The 16,572-nt window shown below is 39.1% G+C and overlaps 1 protein-coding gene across 1 annotated transcript in view; it reads right to left on the reverse strand.

The window, feature by feature from the left end:
- RFX4 (regulatory factor X4) overlaps positions 1-16,572 on the reverse strand; it is a 152,115-nt gene that overhangs the window by 57,550 nt on the left and 77,993 nt on the right. Inside the window, exons 5-10 of the mRNA XM_019515335.1 lie at positions 13,938-13,999; positions 7,893-8,106; positions 6,941-7,018; positions 4,833-4,996; positions 1,937-2,037; positions 481-539 (exon numbers count right to left, since the gene is read on the reverse strand). Of these exons, the coding sequence (XP_019370880.1) occupies positions 481-539; positions 1,937-2,037; positions 4,833-4,996; positions 6,941-7,018; positions 7,893-8,106; positions 13,938-13,999 (678 nt within the window). The remainder of the gene's footprint in view (positions 1-480; positions 540-1,936; positions 2,038-4,832; positions 4,997-6,940; positions 7,019-7,892; positions 8,107-13,937; positions 14,000-16,572) is intronic.

A 16,572-nucleotide genomic window follows, 5' to 3' on the forward strand; every position in this document is an offset into this window, starting at 1 on the left:
TCACAGATTGTATTGATTGTAATTCTACACTTGAAGTTCCTGAGTACTATCCTCATTTTTACTCGAGGTTTAATGACACATTAGATCTGAATTTTTCAGTTTTTCATACAGGTATTTTGCTTCCCTCCATTAGGGCTTGATCCAAAACCCATTGAAATCAATGAAAAGTCTCCAATTGATTTCCACAGGCTGGACTGAGTCTAAAACCATCTTTTAGGATGAGATCTTGATTTCACTGCACAGAAATGCCTAGTAGTGTTGGGTGGTCAAAGACTGCTGGATTGAAACCACTATCTAAAGATATATTTTTGACCCCCTTGCCAGTTTTCCAGGTCATTTGAAGATTGTAACAAATATTATCAAATTGTGAAAGCCTCACATTTCAAAGAGCTCCCTGTTTAATATCCAAGCTGCACATTATCAAAAGTCAGCCAAAAGGGTATTAAATAAACTAGAGGGGTAACTCTGAAATATCTCTACCTGGCAGAGATGATTTAATGATGTCTGTCGCCGAAGAATTTGAGAAAATCTTCTGGACACTGCAGAAAAGTAGAGTTACACAATTATATAACATTCTAAACAAAGAAACTGTTTTTTTCAAAGCACAATGTTAAAAATAGCAACAATTACATGTACTGATTTTCCTATTCTGGTAAAATAAATATTTGTTTCTTATTTATTATTCATATCAATGACTCAGTTGTTAAATATTAACTTAATTTGGGTGCTTCAATCAGTAGTAAAAAAACCTCATAACATTTGTATCAGTAAATGTTGATTTGACTGCCCCAGGAAGACATCCTGTTAAGGCTCTCATAGTTGAAATTTGGGCTGTATACATGCATTGTTATAAAATCTGTAATCCCAGTTTATCAATTTGAATATGTACTAGTACCTAGCAATGTTTTTATAGGATTGCATGCACAGCAGTAAATACTAAATGCCTTGAAGTAAGAATTTTTTTGGAGAGCCAGGCATCAAGTGCAAACAAATGCTAGAGGGTACTTCATTTTATTTTCATGTTATAGTCACCAAACATCTGCAGATTAAAGCAAGTAGACCACAGAAATATTTGAAGTCAGATTTGTTATCTCATATTCCTTCTATATTGCACAAGAGGATGTTAAAGTGTATACTTTAAGAGTTATTAGAAAGTTTGTTGTCCCAATATTTATATATATCAGAACAAATTTCATTGTTGTGCGTTCTCAGTATTTTTGAATGGACAAGGAAGTGACAAGAATTTTCTCAGGATAAACTTTTTGTAATCTTTGCATAAGTTAGAAAATTACCAACAACATCCAATAGGTTATGCTACTTTATGCTCTAAGTACTCTCAGCAAAATATACTCCTCATTTTTCTGCTGATCAATAGTTAATCCTTCTCCTAAATTAGTTTTTTTTTTAACCTTGTGATGTGGAATTTAGTGCTTCTGAAAGGAAGAGAATTGAGAGCCGTGAAATAAAGCAGGCTGTATCAATAGGTGATGTGCGCTGCAGGCATCTACAAAGCACGCCTGAAAGGGAGTAGTGCCCTTTCCTGTGGTGACAGGGTAATTTGATCTCCTTCATTTTTTAACTCTGGCACTTTTTTGAGCAAGGGCCTCAAGCTGTATTCAAATTGTGCAAGCCCAAAGAGTTGTTTAATAATTTGCTTTGCCTAATATCATGCCCAATTTTTGCTTACTATCAACAAATTAATTTCTTACCAGAGTTCACAAAAAAGGAAAGACATTTCTTCCTACTTAGAGCAGTGCCTTATTATGCTTAAATGAAATTGCTTCTCATAAGGAGTGGAGATTATAGTGAATTAAAGATCCATAATGTTGATTTTTTTAAGAGGACTGGAATCTGAACATAACTTCCAAATCATTTTTAATCAATAAATAATACATTCTTTTTAAACTGAGAGGGAGGGAAAGAGATCAGTACGTACACTCAAACTTGATATTTCGTAGGTTTTCTGGCAGGTCATGGAGAGCTACTTTTAGCCATTCATCTAGCTGCTTTGCAAACTTTCGGATCACCTGAGTCAAGCTGAAAAGAGAAATTACCACTTCAAAGAAAGTTTTTACTAGAAAGGCCTATAAGCTTGTAAAACCACAGCTCCCTGCCCAACACCCCATTCTAAGAAATGAGCATATGACACGAGTTTCAAGGATGGATGGTGCCTTATTACTGCATTCAGGTCCAAAATTTGGGATTGAACTGGGTTTCAAGATAAGTAAGACAGGAATGCATGCCGATTCATAAGGCTGCTTCTGGCTGGTTCAGTGAGTGCTCAGATTTGAAAACTGAGCTTATAATGAAAAGAGAAAACTGGACTCAGTTTTAAGAGAGTGAAGAAGATGCTGGGACAAATTCTGGCCCTCATTCATGTCACCATATAAATGGAGAATCCCCGGTGACATCAGCAGTGTACTCCATATTTATTACGGAGCAGAATAAGTCGCTTAATTACCAGGTTCCTTAACTGTCACTGGCCATGTCTACATGTGCACTTTACTGCACAGTAGACTAACTTGCTGTGCAGTAAAGTGTCACGGTCTAGTCGTGCACAACAATTAGGCAAGTGTAGCCTAATTTACTGTGCCATAGGATAATTCCATCAGACACAAGTACTATCCAATGGTGGAGTAAATTACTGTGCTAAAATGCATGTGTAGATGGTGATGTCTGGATTAGTTTACTCTGGCTCAAACTGTGCTGGAGTTTATTCAGTAGCATTAATTGCACATGTAGGCATGCTCACTGAGAACAGGTCAAGCAGGATGACAGATAAAAAGCTGAATGCATGTAACAGACTTGCAGGAGTCTAGAGCAGGGAAGAAACTGCATTGCTTCTTAAATACCTACATTTTGCAAACAGAGTTGTCAAACTGGGCCACATCTGAGTACTACCCTTTGCAAACAACCCAATATATGTAGACAGCAGTGCTTGCTAATAACCCATTGCCCCTGCAGAGTCACTTGCAGAACCGAGGCCTTGGACAGTGAAGAAAGCATCTGAAAAGATCTTTGGCCAAGCAAAAGTCAAACAAACATCAGGAGTGCAGGAATAGATCTAGATCCACTCAAGCATCTTTAAAGGTGTTCTCTGTACTTCATTAAACTTGTAACTGTGCTCGGTGTTTTTGGCTTAGAAATAAAAAAGAAATTAGCCACAACCTATTCAGACATCAGAAAAAGCAGCACAGTTCTAGCCTCAACCATGCCACTTTAAGGAAGAGTAGAACTGGGGTCAGTTGTGCCAAGCCTGTCCAGACACACAGAGAGAGTGGGGAGGACAAAAAGAGCCTTTTCTGCTCCCCCTTTGGAGCCTCCAGAACCTCACTGTGGTGTACAGCCACCACTTTTTGTGGGTATCAGCTATACATGTTATTCCAGGAAAGGATCTGATGAGGACCTGGACATGGCTGAGAATGGATGGGAGTGTGTAGTACACCCACTGAGCGGTTGGCTTTACTGGCACTGCAACATTTGTACCTAGGGAGCCTGAAAAATATTCTGGCTGAGTCAGCAAGAATTCATCCTAGGACTTGCATTGCTATGAGACCCTTCTGCACCCCCTCCACTGCCAGCTATGCCTTAATAGCCACAATCTGGCCCTTTATATGCATTACAAAAGTCTATATTCACACTCAAGTCTCTCCTTATTTGCTATGAAAGAACTAAGCAGCTTGAGAAAAGGGCTGTATGCCGTTTAATCCTTCTGATGAAATAGATTTTTGGGGGGTGAAGTCTGCAAAAAACTTACAAGATTTATCAAAGAAATCCCATGCTCGTACACTGATTCTGATTGCAAAAAAAAAAAACTACTTTGTATCTCTCTAGCAAGTTCTAGAACCTGAATGCTGCCCACCAGTTCATGCAAGTAGAACAAAAGCCTGAAAACATTTGCTGTAATTAGAGCCACAGAAAAATGTTGATGACCAAATGCACAGTGCAAATAGTGAATACTCAAAGCAACAGTCTTAGTAAATTGCTTGTGAGCCTGTCATGTGCTGAAATTTGGCTGAATAAAACCTGTCAAATAATTCTGTATGTGGTACTAATTTATAAAACTATAAATATAAAAAGTCTGTTCTCAAGTAATTCACAAAGGGAGAAAGAAGCTATAAATAAACCCTTTGCTGTGATTTTGCTGATCTCAGTTCTGTTCTTGCTTTTTAATTACAACTCTGTGGACACGTTGAGATCCATACAGGAAGAGAGCTGCCAAGATTTGCTACGTTGATTAAAGAACTTTGTTCTGAAGCTAAGATGTGCCATAGGAGCCAGTTTCTGGAAAATGCTGAAGAACGTACCCTTAAAATAGGTACATATCTATGCTGCATAATATAGTATTAAGTGTATCCAGTGCTCTGTTTGGGGCCCCATACACATTTTACTCCAGGTAAATGGAGCAATACTGTGGGTCTGGGGTTGAACACAAAGACCAGTAGCTGAAATGCATTTGTGCATACATATGTGGACTACACAAACTTCCCTTGTAATCAGAATTCAGCCTAATGTGATGTCAGTTGTGAAGATTAGCAGGGCAATCTCTGAACGTTTTCAAATAAGCTTTACCATGGCACTCCACAGCCTGCAGATTTCTGGCACATACACATGCTCATGCCAGCTGAAATTGGACCATCTATTTATGACAAGACTTTTTTTCAGGATTCCAGCTATCTTTAATCTCATTTATGTTGATTCTCATTTGCAGATTGGAAACTTTGGAAAATAACGCTTTTTGAGAACTGTATGAAAATAAGAACAGCAAAAAACAAATACCTCCCTGCTAATTCAGACCAAAAAAAGGGTCAATATTGCTTAACCATACTCGCCTGTCAGGTAATGCCTGCAATACTGTTGGCATCAGAACTCCGGAAATAGCTTTGTACAATATAGAATCACAAACTCCAACTATATTTACAACTGTGGAAGAACCCAATACAGGTAGCATGTGAGGTGGCATCCCTTGCCAAAAGTGCAGAAGAAAACTTTGAACCTATAATTGCATACACAGAAAAAATTAAACAAAACATATTAGAATTTCTTTTTAAAAGATTTTGTTACATGCTATTGTTATAGCACTATAGTTGTATGTGGTGCTCCATGAAACTCTCATAAAAGAGTCCCTGACTGTAAAGGCTTGCACTGAAACCTAAGACAACTATGGACTGTGATGGTACCTACCCATGCAGGAGAAGGTAAAGTAACATTTTTAGTGACGGCATCAGCTTCAGACTTCAGCTTCATGTTAACACAGTGCAAAGTCCTCGTGTGTCCCATAAAAGTTTTATCTTCCACCAATAGGAATAGTGCATGCTAATTCTTCGATTTCTACATAAAGAACCTGATTTTCCATTTCTTACCCCTTACGTAGAGATTTATATATGTGCAACATGAATACCAGATGAGCTAGACATCTTCCAAGATCAATTTGGAAAGAAACAATAGATTTTTCTCTCTGAATTTTCAGAATTTTTATTTTGACATTATCTCCCATGAATAAAAAATAATAGAAACATTAAAAAATGCAGTTGAGCTCCTGTCCTAAGTTTTGATTAACAATACCTAGACCATCTCTGACAGTTGTCTAGTCTAACCTCCAGTGAAGGAGATTTCTCAACCTTCCTAGGTTATTCAAGAGTCTTGCCAACTTAACAGGTAGAAAGCTTCTTCCCCTTCGCTGTAAAATAGGCTGATTTCTTTCTCTCTGTCTCCCATAGAGAATAACCTGTAATTGTGTCCCCTTTTATAATAATTTTCTATATGCTAAAGGATTTTCTCCCCCTTGGTGTTCTCTTATTAGATTTGTTAATACAGCTTATAACCAGAATTGCTTTTTTTCTGCAACAGCATCATACTGACTCTTTTTCAATTTGTGATCTGTGATACACTTTACATCTTTTTTCCTTAGTATTTCCCCATTTTGTATTTCTTTACTTGATTTCTCTTTCCTATGTGTAATACTTTGCATTTTCCTTTGCAGATTTTCATCCTGTTGATTTCTGATAATCTTTCTAACTTCTCAGGATCATTTGAAATCTGAACCTGTTCTCCAAGGCAAACGCAAGTCCCTATAGTTTGGTGTATTAATAAAAGTACACACTAAACAGAGTTCTGGTGTGGATCTCCACGGGGGCCCAAGGGAACTGAGTACCCAGTTTTGTTAGACGTCCAGTTGGATATAGCTTAATGGTCTTAGACTCCTTTGAAAATCCCCAGCCGTCTGTATTCAGACGTCTTCATCTTCTCCATAAGCAGTTTAAGACAATTTGTCTATCAGCAGTTTTGGAGTTTGCAATTCTCAAACTCTAACTTGTGGGATGTCTGTCACCAGACAGTCTTCAGACTAAAAGCAAAAAATTGCAAAAAATTGCATGTGTGTGATGGTAAGTTATATATTAAGGTGAGTCTGATCAACATGGTACCTCAAGCTGACTGTAATGTATCAGTATGAATTCTGGATCCAAAATATATGCTGTTCATTACTAACAGATATACAGGCAACCAACAGGAAGTGTTATTACCCACACTTACATACAGTTGAGCAAAGGTACATTTATGCTAAACATTGAGAGAAAATCTCCAATACCAATCTCTTTTGGTATATAAAGATCTCCCTGGGGAAATGGTGGAGTCATACACAACTGGACTCTTCAAAACACATGAGAACATGGTAAGGGCCAAGCCTATGCTGAAGGAGAGGTAGACTAGATAACTCAGTAGGTCTGGTCTGTTGCTAATGTAAGTGTTGCTGCCACAGATTTTTACTCGTTAGCATCAATCACATAAAACGAACACTATTTACATGAGTACAGATACCACCCATTAACCACTGAAACACTACCTATGCAAAAACAATAGCTTAAAATGTCACATTCAAAATATATTCTAAGAATAACCGTAAGCATTATAAAAGTACAAGTCTTTTTTCTTGGCATACCTCATCAAAGTTGGCTCTGATTACAGTGTCTAGTATCCGCTGACAGTGAGTTCTGTACATCATAATAAACGTAGAAACCTGAGAAAGACAGATGCACAAAAGATCAGAAATGAGAAACTCTGCTTTAAAACATACTATCCAAATATATTGTACAAAAAATAACCTGGCTTTTTTCTCTTTATGCATAGCTGCAAAGATAGTAAAACCAACTAAAACACCAAACTTTGTTAGATTAGGATTGTGAAAAACTTAAGTCTTAAAGATAAATTCTCCCTTTCGATCCATGCATTTTTTTTTTGATGTCAGTGTGGATTCTTCAAATGAAAGATGAGAAAAAAAAGTCTTGATGAGATCAAAGAGAAGAATGTAGCCCTTAATTAGGACAGAGAGAATATAAACCCTATTCTTTTGTGCACGTCAACAGTATACTACACATGTGAATGGCATTTTAAAGCTGGAAGATCAAGGGGCAAGAAGAATCAAAATGCTTTTTTATATGCATATATACATTTATCTCACTTTCTGGCCTATGTGAATGAGAAAAGTCATAAACCCATTCTTTCCTCAAGAAAGCATTATACTTCAAACAAGGAAGTTCACTCCTTGGAGCTGGTACAATACATTACAGAAATGGAGGGCCAGGAGAGTAAGACTGCTGACTTAATCAGATTTCCTTAGCTAAACCTGTTATATGATATGTACTAGAAATACAGTGTCATGAAGTCACACAGGGCTCAGCAACATTGTGAAGAAAAGGACAGCACATTTTGCATTGGGCACCTAACCTAAAGGAATACATTTTTTCCTAGAACAGGGAGCAATTAGGTCCTTCATAAATAAAGTCAAAGCATTATTACACTCGCTGTTATTTAAAGGGCCTTACATTTTAGATCAACCTTTCACCCACAGATAAAAAGCAAGGCAGGCCAAATGAATATTTCAGAAGCGTTACCTTCTCCTCTGGCAAACTGGCTGGCAGATTTAGATCTTTGACATTTGGAAACTCTGGCAGTAATGTTCCAAGTTTGGAACGTGGTGAATACGCCACTGTCTGTTTGGTTACTTCTTTTTTTCCTGTTTCATTGACCCAGGCTGCTCCTTTCTTAGAATACATCACGTCATAATACTGGGAGTTCTCTTTCACTGCAATGCCATAATAATGGTACCTAACACGTAAAGATGCACATTTTATAAATTGGGTTATTCACACAACATAAAAGAGAAGGGACAAAGAAAAAATATGCAACTACTGACTCTTCATTTTAGCAAATCAGTTTCCATTCATTCACAAATGCTGGATCAATGGCAGAATATTGTAATGTAGCAACTTTCCACATATCAGTCCTGCTGCTAAAACTGTCCTAACACAGAAAGTAAACTCAGTTCTTTTACATGGCAGAAGAACCACACAGTGCAAATTTTTGTTGGCACTTTTGGAAAATTCTCCCTAAAGGCATTTTTTGGAGAAACTTCCTGGTGGAGAGCTCTGCAGCAGCTCCAGTGCAGGGCTACAGAACCAGATCCTTAGGACTGCTATACCCCTCTGCTATCATTGAAGCACCTTGAATCTCAGACCACATAGTGGCAATCTGATCCTGAGAAGCAAAAGTCTTCATCCCAAATGGAGCTGATTGGATAGTGTGTAGATGGAACAAAATTTCAAAAAGAAAAGGCATAAAAGGGTTGCACACAGACTGACATATACCAGGAAACATATGTTTCAGGATGTCCACCCACTCTCTGTTTCCTTTTAAGTGGTCAGAACAAATTTTAGGTTCCACCTCTCACAGGAGATGACCACAGCAGTCCTGTCTTGTTATACATCCAAGAGATGACAATCATGTCCTCAAACTATTTTGCTGTGCACATCACACATTCCATTGACTTTCTCATGAGTGAGCTCCTCACCCCCTGCTCCAGTCCCCTCATGTTAAGTAAATGAAATGTAGCACTCAAATGGTTCTCAAAACCCTTATCTCAGCTGGGGGAGAATTTCCCCCTTAGCAGATGTAATCCAGTGGTGAGCATGTGTTATAAGGCCTGCTCTGTGCTGATGCAAAGAGAATAGAGCCCTCAGCTCCACAGCTTTGGTTCTTGAGCACAAGGTGCAGCAGCTCCAGTCCCCGAATGTCTCTAGTTCAGTTTCTGGTGTGTTAGCCAAGGAAGCGGCCATTATGCAGGCATTGTGAGAGATGGCCACGAAGCTGCCGTCTCATCCTTCTTGTATGCCCTGGTCTCAGGGGGCATAATTGGTGGGGAGAGAGAGGATTCACACTAATTTGGGGCTGGGTCAGGAGGGGGTGTGTTTGGGGAAAAAAATCATGGCAGGCAGCAATGCAGAGTACCTGAGCAACACCAAGAGGTTTTTATGGTATAAACAGGGCCCTGGCTCAAAGCGCAGGATCAAAGGTGACTTAAAGCCCCAGTTTCCCTGGGTTGTAAGTAGGGCTGTGCGGAGTTTTGGTCTCCGATTCGATTCAGTGGAGATTTAGCCCGATTCGGTGCCTGAATCTCCAAATCCAAATCGAATCAGGAGACCCTTTAATCTCTCCCAATCGAATCGGAACCCTCTGAATCGATTCAGAGATTTGGAAAGTTTGGCAATTTGGACGTATACACAGCTTTAAATGTTTCATCTACATACCTCTAGGTAGCAGGCAGCTCATGAATGCTGCAATGCTGGGGCACATGCAGTGTCCCACAGGAGCTTGGGGGGCTCCCCAGCGTGCTCAGCAGCAGACCCAGAAGTGGGGCAGAAGCACTTCCAGTCCACTTCTGGGTCCACTGGGGAGCGCTGGGGGGCCCCCGCACTCAACCAGCTCTGCAACTGGTACCTCTTGAGTCTGGGGGGGCACCCAGGGTCCCCCCATGGCTGATCGCTAAGCCGGGAGGGGTGCAGGGGGCCCCCCAGCGCACTCCCCGGTGGACCCGGAAGTGGACTGGAACTACTTCCTGTCCACTTCCAGGTTTGTCACTGAGCATGAGGGGGGTGCCCTGTGCTTCTATGGGATGCTACATCCGGCCCAGCAATGCGGCATTCACGAGCCGTGCTGGTACCTCAAGGTACATAGAAAAAACATTTAAAGCTGTGTTTATGTCCGAATTGCTGATTCTCCGAATCAGCATCAAATCTTCAGTTTCAGATTTGGCCAAATTGAATCAGGGACAGTGATCCGAATCAACAAATTGAATCACTGTACCTGATTTGGGCTGAATCCAAATCGAATACGGCCAGTTTCACACACCCCTAGTAGTGAGTTTTCATGCCGGGGCGGGGGGTTCCCTTTAGTAAATTCAGCAATTCAGGGAAGTTTTATTTGATCTCAGTTATGCTTACTTCATAATCAAAATATGAAATAAAGCCTCAAGAATTTAATTAGCCTTTACTTTCTGTTGTTTAATTTCTGGTATGTTATACTCAGCAATACACTACACAAAATGGATTTCCAGCTAGGCCCCAAAATCAAATAAACAATAAGATTCAAAATTAATGTATTACCTATCTGGAAAGACTTCTCATTTTTACCAGTTTTATTGCTCCCAAGGGCAAAAACTCATAAGCACACTTTGCAAGCACTCTTTCCCAACTTTCCCTTTATATTACCATCTGAAAAAGTTAAGCCATGGGACAATATGCTAGTTTTATCTTAAGGAGAATAAAAATGCAGACCACACAGAGACATTTTATATGAAATAGTGAAATGAGCTTTTCTTTCACAGGCTGAGCATCTGCAGCACTCCTTCAGTGAAAGAAATAAAATTCCCTTCAAGCCATGTAGTTTCCATTGGTTAAAGTAACCCCTTGTGTATATAATTGAAGAGTTTCCCTGCTATGGTACAGAAAGAAGCCAGCTTTTATGTTGAGCTGCCTTCTCATGGCTCACCTGTGGTGGAACTGTTTTTAAGCTCAGCTGTGTTTCTTGTGGCAATAAATCCTATCCAGAAACATAGTGATGCTGTAACTCTGGACTTTGTAATGATACAAGGGAGCCATACCATGAAAAAGCTGAAGGCAGAACAGTGCAAATTTGATAATCTTAAACATTTCTACAGCCCAAATTCTCTTTGGCAGTAAGAGGGCAGTGGAGTGAAATGTGATTGGCAGAAGCTAGTCAGTACAGTCATGGACAGAGAGACTGAAATATAGTTTATGGTTTCTAATTACTGTCTTTCATTTAATATGAACAAAATCAGGAACTTCTGAAAACAGGAGAAGAACTCAACCAGAGCAGTATGGTTTTTAGCCATTAATGTTTTTATTGTAATGACTGTAATGTGGGTATTTCTATCTTAACCCTTAATTGGAAAGAACAGAAATGCTACATTCCTTATACCATTAACAGCTAAAAGAGATGTAGCCTCCTCCTTCTGGAGCAGAAAGAAGTGAACTCCATGCCTGCTCCTGCTGTGAAACTTGATTGGCCATGAATCCATCTCAGTGGCAAACATGAATTTTCTATGTGGCTAAGGATTTGCTACCATAAGGATTGTATGTAGTCTTATAGAATTGTTGTTATTTTGCCTGGCTTCTTATTTTAAAGGATGATTATTGTTAATGACGGTCTAAGCCAAGTCTGGGAGTCTTACTGGCCAATCCAGTAAGAAATGCTATGCAACTGCTGGATATTCTAATGACAATCCCACATCACCAAGAATGGGCGATGTGAATATTAAACTGACCATATCTGCCTGCAAGTACACATCCATAACATATCCTGTTACAGTCTGGTGCCGTTTTGCAAGGAACCTTCTTGGGGTTCCTTGGCAGTCAAAAACTATCCTTCTGAGTTTTACAGCAGAGCACTGGTCATTGTTTTGATGCATGCAGTGATGTGCCCATAATTCTGTATTAAATACAAGAATAATTGCATTCAATTTCTGTTTGTGCAAATTATCTGTGGAACTGGACTCTTGGTAAACTGCCGTTGTGGCTCTCTTAAGTGTGCAGATTTGGGCATGTTTGGCATCGAACAAATGTATTACTCATTCTGGCACATCTTCCATACATAGAGTGAGTGACACTGGCAAACATGGTTGAACTCATGCTTTCCTTTCAGTTGAAAGGCAAATAACCAAGTGATTTTGTAGCTGACACCCAGGTAACTTCATGGCCAGCAAAGTGCGCCAATACATGGCACATTCCCCAAAGTTGCATGTCAGACCTTCAGATATCCTGCCCTTCCTGGCCTCTCATGGGAATCCCATCCTGTCCTAACCCCTGGAATATTGAGTTCCAACCTACAATGCTTTGAGATTAGGTACAGCTGAGGTAGTGCATCATTTTTATCTCAGTGCCATTTTGAGTTGTTAATGATTATGATAGCTGGAGAGTGGTGTCCAGAGCTGGCATTTGGGGCTGGAGGAGATCTCAATTTCAAAATGGACTGAGAACTATCATAGCCTTGGAAAATAAGAATTTGGTTATGATACATAGGAAGATGGTAGTGAATTGCATGGTAATGCAATTCCCTTAGTCTGCGCTTCAGGAAGATGAGACCCTTAGTCTCAGGAAGATGGCAGTGAATTGCATGGTAAGTAGTGCTGATCTCAGTGAAGACAGGTGCCTAAAAACAGGTCATCATGAGCATGTTTATTAGAGAAATGGAATCTGATTTTAAGTGGAATTTGATTGTGTTTTAATGCACAAACTATTCTTGCTTTTTATCTTGGATATATGGATTTAACTCGCATGATATGCTTTTTCTTATTATTTTGCAATATTGTGCCTGTAGGCTTTGCATGGAGTGGTAAGTTTTACCAACAAAACTTTACGGTCAAGTTATCTAAGGCTTTCTTCTCATACTGTTTCACAAATATAAGAGAGTCAGATCTGGTTAATATTTGAGTATTCACAGAAAGCTTAGGTGCAACAGGAAGCATGCTCTTCTTTCTGAACCAACGCTGAATCACTTCCCAGCTGTGAAATAAGGAAGCACTTTGCTTTGGAAATACCATCTTTTGGATGAGGCAGGAAACTGAGGTTCTGCCCATTCGTGGCTATTAAAGATCTCATGAGTTTAAAGATCTCAGCATCTCCCAAGAGTAAGTGGACAGAGGTTTCCTGGACATTTGCCAGTTTGGGCGATTTGCATTTTTTCTAGATAGATTCCTTATAGACTCTCTTTTAGACATACCGTTATGCCACTTATGCCCTAAATTTCACGCTATGTAACAGCTACCACACATCACTCCACAAATGGCTGAATGTTGGCGGTGAATGTAAATACTCTGTATAGCATGTATAGTACTTTGGGATCCTTTGGGATGAAAGGGCTATACAAAGTATATGTAAAATAAAGTATTGTAACTCTATAAAGTTTTGGATTGTAGCACAGAATGTTAAAATGCATAGAACAGTGATTCTCAGTTAGGGAAGGCCTGGGGTGCCTTGAGATCCTTTCAAAGGTGCCACAGGTTGCCATGTAATGTTAACATAACACTGTTCATTGTGCAAACATGATTTCAAATAGGAATCCACAGTGTTAAAAACATTCTGACCTGTTCTGTTCTTTCTGAGTTCTTTGCAACAAAAGATTTACTCAGTTTTTCTGTAGTCAAAAAACTAGTGAAAACTAAGAGTTGGCATTTTCCGAGGGGTGCCTCAAGCCTATTGAGGGGTACCTCAAGTCTAAAAAAGGTTGAGAACCACTGGCATACAAGATCCTTATTTAGACTACAGGTGACTAAAATTCCTGAACCAGTAAAAGGTTTTGCCCTATTATGCTACATGGCATATTCATTTTTGGTGACAAACTACTACAAACATCTTCAGGAAGCACTTTAAGAGCTTCTTATTTAGGCAGGCATTTAGCAAGCAAGGATCAGCTGGGATATCATATAGGAAGTTTTTATGTCGTATTTTAATATTCTATCTGCTTTATGAGTGATTTTTGTCTTTTACGGCAAGTTGCCCTAAGTCTTTGTCGGGAAGGGTGTGAAATGATGGCAGAATGTGGCCCTGTAAGAGAATGATAATGTAATACTTTACATTACTTACTTAGACTGGCCTCTAGTTCCGAGTCTTCTTGTTGTTAATTGTGGAAATTGTTGCCTTATTATCTGTAAATAAATAGAGAAACATGTTAACAAATCTGAAAAGCCTATGTAATAAGACTGCACTTTTAATTTAGTCTGGGGAAAAGAAAAGGAATTGTAAAATACGTACAGTAGAAATCTGATCACTAGCCCATTAAGTATATGCGTATGTATATGTTTTTCTCTTGGACTCAAGGAAAAACGATAAATAAAAGTCAGAACAATTCCCCTGATTTCTATCAACTTAAAGCTTTTCTGAATTTACAATGGGGTGAAATGTGCTTAATTGAACTCAAGGGATAATACTGTCTTTACGCTTAATGAGAACTGCCCCTAGAATTGGGCCTGCACTTAAAGTTACTTACATGTGTGTTTGCTGGATCAGTTGGCTTCATTCTGCTTGACAAAGACACTAATCACTGGAAAATATTCTCGGTATCTTGCTCAATGTACATTTTTAGAGGTGAATTGTGGGTTGCTGGGGTTCTTTTAGCATTTAAGCAATTTTTGGTTATGGAACATTAATATGTGGGCAGCATCCCAATTATCCTAATACCTAGAAGAAGGGTTTTTTTGGAATATAGTAGTACTTTAAGACCCCCATGCCTCTGTCACTACACACCCTCTTTTCTAAGAAATGTGGCCTGGAAAGATTTTGTTCTTAAATAAAAGCCACATATCCATTAGATAAGGTTCATAGTTGCAATTATAGAGGTAGCATAATATTCAACTTAGTCTGGATGGAAAACAACAGTGTCCCAAGAACACAAAGCTAAAGCAAAGAATCTAAACTCTGATTTACGCTGAAGAGACAATAAAAAGGACTGGTAACATAAACAACATATCAGTGCCAGCAACATTCAGGGCTCTGAATTAATGAAGGTCTAAGAGCAGATTAAGCCTTTAATAATGCAGACTCCTCAGCACCTTCCAGGATTGAACTCAGTTTGCAGTATCACATGAAGCTTGATAGGAAGGAAGGTGGCAGGCCTTGACGATTAATTTGCAGGAAGAATTTGTTCCTTTATTTTACTCATGGACATTTTTAGTGGTAATTATTCCATTTTCCACCCTAGTTTATTGTTGAATTTTCCCCATACTTGACAAGAGCCAAGAAAAATTAATTGAAGACACAGATGAAAGGAAGGAAACAGCTGTTCAAACACAAGAAAAATGTCAATTAAAAATGAATTAAATAATACTGACTTTTTCCATGAAGTCGTTTGGTTAAAACTGATATCAGCAGCAAATATCTAATCGGAGAGATGACTGAAAGTTTTGGAACATATGTTTGCATCAAGGCGGGGGGGGGTCTATAAATAAAGTCATTACAGCATTGCATATTTGGCTGCTTCTTCACAAATGAAACCTACCAATAATTTTTCTGTTTGCAACAGGTGACCGACCCAGGCTTGTTTCTGAAAGCCTCTCATAATTCGGCATATGTCAAAAAAAAAAAAATGCTGCATATGCACAGAGTTGCTAGTTTGGTCGGCTTTAATTTCTGGAGCAAAACTTCAGCAAACAGTAAAACACTTTTGTGGAGCTGTGAAAGTTCAGCCTCGCTGTTTGATAAATGAGCAGACAGGCAAGCAGCCCTTCTTTCTTTTTTTGTATGGATTCAATGAAGCCTGCCTAAAGAACACCACATGCTGTTCCAGCTACTGATCTAACATTCCGCAACATCTCAGCCTTCCAAATTCCCTTTAATTACACATTAATCCCACCCCTCTCTCTTTCAGCTTCTGCAGACAGGGTTGGGGGCTCCACAGGGCTGTGGGAAAAAGCCAGTGTTGAAGAACTATTTTCTGGGGATGCTTTTTTTTTTGTTTTGTTTTGTTTTGGTAGTGGTGGTTGTAATTCACAATGTATCATTCTGCTCCCGAAGTTGGATATTACACCGGTAGATTCAAAAGCAAACATGAACATTCAGTGTTACTTTTACCCTAATTTTCTGCCGGAACAATAAAAACGGGATTTACTCTCCAAGTGTGTCAAGTAGTGATGAAGTGTTACAATGCCCGGTGCAAATGTTACCTGATGAACCAGAAGCTTGTGGGGGTTTTTGGTGGCTCAAATAAGTCAGCCATTTTTATGCGATCCAGCCGGGGAGCTCAGGAAAACAAGAAAAGGGTAGCTGATCACTGCATTCATTTGTTTTTAAACCCAGCGTATGTTTCACATTTTAAACTGTAAAATAAATTCCTTGCTGAAGTGTGCATGTTACTTTTAACAAGATTCTGTTTTGATCATTTTTTTTAAAACAGCATAAATTGAAAGGAAAAAACCCAGGATTCTTCTATCCGTGTGTGTGTGTGTGTGTGTGTCTGTGCATGTGTGTGTGTGTTTGTGGGAGAGCGAAAGAGATAAGTGTGTAAAATTTTCAAGTGAAACAATTTTTGAAAAAAAAGTAATGACAGTTAATTACAAGGTTTATGGTCGACGATAACTCTTTCCTTGTTCTGGAGGACAGCTCTATATCCACAGACAGTAATTTCCCTGCCTGTAGGTAGGAAGTGAGGTCAAGTAGGCTGGGGAGAGGCTCACTATGTGTTGAAACGAATGGGAAAAGCAGACAAATCTCATTCATGATTTTA

The sequence above is a fragment of the Gavialis gangeticus genome, unplaced genomic scaffold (assembly GCF_001723915.1).
Source record: "Gavialis gangeticus isolate Ggan-Ray unplaced genomic scaffold, GavGan_comp1, whole genome shotgun sequence".
NCBI lineage: Eukaryota > Metazoa > Chordata > Crocodylia > Gavialidae > Gavialis > Gavialis gangeticus.